The following is a 3,725-nucleotide window of genomic DNA, read 5'->3' as shown; positions in this document are numbered from 1 at the left end:
TGAAAGCCCTCACGAGCGTTCAATAATAAGATTAAATGTTTGCTGGTTTTCACCCTACGGGGTTTCCAGGGTATATCAGTGTTCAATGGTGTGATTGATGTGATTGCCTTTTGTGTCAGTTGGATGACATTGAATCGTTAATGTTGATGGTTCTTTATTTCATGGCATGATCATAAAGTCCAATTATGAGATTAATTAATATGGTTATGGAAATGATGAAATGGATGCAAGAATTCATGAGATAGTTTATGTTATTACACTACCACGGTGGTGGTTAATGGTTATGCAACTTATTGTCTTTTACTGCAATTTACTTAATGTATTAATGAATGTTATATCTAATGGTTATTGATGAATTTAGGAGTTGAGTTTCGGATAATTACTTGTGGGATATGTGACATCCTCCGAGTGCAACATAGTCTAAAAATCACCTTGAGATAAAATTTACTCAGTTCATTTTTATGAATAAATTCGATTTAATTGTTATTTAACTTTTACTTCAATTTTTCCAATTAAGATTTCTAAATTATTATTTTTTTCATGAATAGATATATTTTGTTTTTAATATTTAATTATTTTTAAAAATATATATTTATTATCAAATATCACATCTAATTTAATTAAACATTTATATACTTAAATATTAAAGAATTAATAAAAGATAAATGAGAAGTTTTAAATATTATTGAATAACATAAAAGAAAATGAAAGTACAGGAGGAAAGATGAAACAAGAGCGTTTACTTTCATTATTGAATTAGTAAACTATTAAACCAGAAATCCAATGCCTATAACATCATTGTATACCGAAATTCAATCGCTTAATGCGCAGTTCAGGAGGAAAGATGAAACAAGAGCGTTTACTGTCATTATTAATTTATTAAATTATTAAACCAGAATTCCAATGCTTACATAAAGACACCAGTAACATCATTGTATAGTGAAATTCGAACGCTTAATTAAGCAGTTCACAATAAGCGAAGGTCAGCCAGCGATCCGCCCAAACTTGGGCCAACTTGCATGGCATGCAACTTCAGATCTTGAGTTGTAACTGCTCTGTATAGTTGGGGATGCTCCTCGCTGATCAGTTCTGGGGGAGCAATAATTTCTGCTTCGTCCGAAAATAACAAAAAGAAAGCTATAGACAACCTGGTTCTTTTCGATCCGCCATGAACCACTCGGTGCTCTGAGCTACGGTATCTGTCATTACTCCACATCTGTCATTCACATTTACCTTAACGACTTAAATCAATCTTAGTCTTTAAAGAAATGAAAAAAAGGGAAAAACAAGAGAACTCTTTTATTAGATCAGGCTCAGGCTAGCTCCCACCAAATACATCATAATAGGTCTTATTATATCATAATATGTCTAGTGATGGATCTATTGACTTTTGACTCTGAGATTATCTAGATTGTTGATTAGCTGAATATTTTGTGTTTATTTGTGTTTATTTGATTGATAAACATAAGCGCATGTCGATCTGATTGCGGAATATTTAGCGAATCAACAATAAAAACAACCTTGACTGGATAGTCACAACAAGTCTCCGTAGATAATGACTATGACTGAACTAGAGGTCATACACATGGAAAAACAACTCTTTTATTAAATCAGGCTCAGACTTACTACTTCTCCTACCAAATACATAATATGTCTTATTATATATAATAAGATCTATTAATTCTATAGACACAACACCTAATGATTACGATTCAATTACAACTCATACACTACAAAACAATTACTTCTAAAACAACACTTTTAATCTCACACAACCCTAAAACATTCATTTCTCTAATGTTTTTCAACTACCCAAAAGATAAATTCCCTAACACACAGCTAATGGAACCCAAAATAATTTGATTGTTCACCTGTAAAGAGTCACCGATGTTAACAACAAATGATCCAGGAATGGGCTGGGTATCAACCCATTGTCCTTCCTTTGTTCGGATCTGGAGGCCACCTACATCATCCTGGTAGAGAATGGTAAGGCAGGCCAGATCTGTATGAGCTTTGTAGAAAATCTCACTATGAGATCCTGCTGCTGCGTTTTGGTTATGATACAAATTCATGCGTAGATACTTTTGAAAGGGGACTGATCCGAAGTGTTTACCCACGTCCACACCCAAACTGTACATAATGAGTTTCAACATTTTATGTGACAGATCTATCATTTCGGACATGTATTTTTGGATAGCTTCTCTGCAAGATATGATGATATCTTAGGATAAACCATATTGTATGATTCGAAGACCAAAAAATTAACTATAATATGAATGACACAAACTTAAAAACTTGCAATGAGAGATGATAAAAACTATCAAATAGAAAAACACTTACTCTGCATATGCGTGAGTTCATACGTAAACATTTTAATTTTTCACAACCACTATCACAATATTTTCTGAGAAAAACATAAACATACCTAGATTTCTGGTTTCCTTCGGGCCACAACTTGGCAGAAATCTCATCAATAATTTGGGCACTGGGGAACACCATGCTCTCAGGCATTGAATCACCTTTTCCTAGAGGGTCTATTTTGGATGGATCATAGCCAGTAAAATAAATAGGGAATATGGCCTTTTCTTTGATATCAGTGGGCAGTGCAAACATGTCTCTAGAAATGGAGTCCAGTGTTTGAATAAGATTTGGGTCGATTCCATGGTTGACGATATGGAAGAAGCCCAATTCGCTGCAAGCCTCTCTCAGTTTCTGAAGCTCCAGTTGGTCATCGTTGCATCCTCCAGATTTACTTGAAAGGAGGAGATTGAGATCGATGACTGGGAGATGCAAATCACAGGATGCCATCACTGGATAGGGTTGCACTCCTCTGCTAATTTGAACAAAGGATATATTGCTCTGTTATACAAATAGATCATTAGCGTAACTAAATTATTACCGTTTAATATAATATACCGCGTACCGGTTGGTAGTACAAAATTTTGACTTATTTTATTTTATTCATCCAACGACGATTCAAAATTTCAAACAGTCACACCAGCTACTCGTCCAAATTTATATATAATGTTTCATTGTCAATCGGATATATAATTTATTTACAAATACCAAGGTGGAATAAAAAAATCCATATGCCTATCTTTCGATAAATAATATTAGTAAAGAAATAACATTATTATCAATATAAAATCAAGTGGGGATTTTATAAATATCATTCTCAGAGTTGCGGTCAATTCCATCTCCTCGTAAAACGGATGCCATATAAAAAAAGGAAGGGAAATGACTTGTGTATTGTGGTAGTTTTTTAAAATGGATGTTTGTATTTTATTAATTTATCTTATGATATCATTTGATTAAGATTTTGTTAGGTTGAGGATAATTGTGAAAGAGTGCCTTACTATAAAATCAAATTATTTCGCTATTTTATTGATTTTAGGAAAGTCACGTTGAAGATAAGTGGAAGATAATTGGGAAAGAGTGTCATACCAGTAAATTTATATTTTTGGGTTATTGTGTTGATTATAAGAAGCTTATATCTAGAACATAATTGTGAAAGACTATTTACATTAATAAAATTTGTTTTTTATTGTGTTATTTTATTGATTTTAATTTTTTTTGATGTTGGGATATTCAAGGGAAAAATTAGTATTAACCATTTTTAATTTAGAAAACTTGTACATAAATATATAAAGCACAAAGATTTTTAGGTGGAAGTTTTGAGCAAGAGAAGATAATAGAATTATTTTCTTAATATATATAAATAGTAC

General features: G+C 32.3%; 1 protein-coding gene across 3 annotated transcripts; it reads right to left on the bottom strand.

Moving 5' to 3' along the window:
* Positions 1-822: 822 nt before the first annotated feature.
* On the bottom strand, positions 823-2,869 carry LOC149156146 (C4-beta,C20-epoxidase-like). 3 transcript variants are annotated; one of them, XM_089441818.1, is made up of 3 exons: positions 2,426-2,869; positions 1,872-2,202; positions 823-1,216 (listed from the first exon to the last, which is right to left on the bottom strand). In XM_089441818.1, exons 1-3 carry the CDS (start codon positions 2,806-2,808, stop codon positions 968-970), a joined length of 963 nt encoding a protein of 320 aa, XP_089297944.1. In that variant the 5' UTR covers positions 2,809-2,869; the 3' UTR covers positions 823-967. The 3 variants fall into 3 exon arrangements, with proteins under 3 accessions (XP_089297944.1, XP_089297946.1, XP_089297945.1); XM_089441820.1 differs by having other exon boundaries at positions 1,066-1,199; XM_089441819.1 differs by having other exon boundaries at positions 1,113-1,233.
* Between the last annotated feature and the right edge of the window lie 856 nt (positions 2,870-3,725).

This window comes from Pinus tabuliformis, chromosome 9, assembly GCF_031772625.1.
Source record: "Pinus tabuliformis cultivar Carrire ecotype Pingquan chromosome 9, CPIR1, whole genome shotgun sequence".
Taxonomy (NCBI): Eukaryota; Viridiplantae; Streptophyta; class Pinopsida; order Pinales; family Pinaceae; genus Pinus; species Pinus tabuliformis.
The sequence above is the reverse complement of the archived record's forward strand: the minus strand, read 5'-3'. Positions and strand labels throughout refer to the sequence as shown.

Excerpts from the sequence above, each read along its gene's own strand:
- LOC149156146 (XM_089441818.1), bottom strand. The coding sequence starts at position 2,808 with ATGGCATCCTGTGATTTGCATCTCCCAGTCATCGATCTCAATCTCCTC. Across the intron at positions 2,203-2,425 it reads GAAGGAAACCAGAAATCTAG|AGAAGCTATCCAAAAATACA; the intron begins GTATGTTTATGT and ends CATATCTTGCAG. Across the intron at positions 1,217-1,871 it reads ACATCGGTGACTCTTTACAG|ATGTGGAGTAATGACAGATA; the intron begins GTGAACAATCAA and ends TGTGAATGACAG.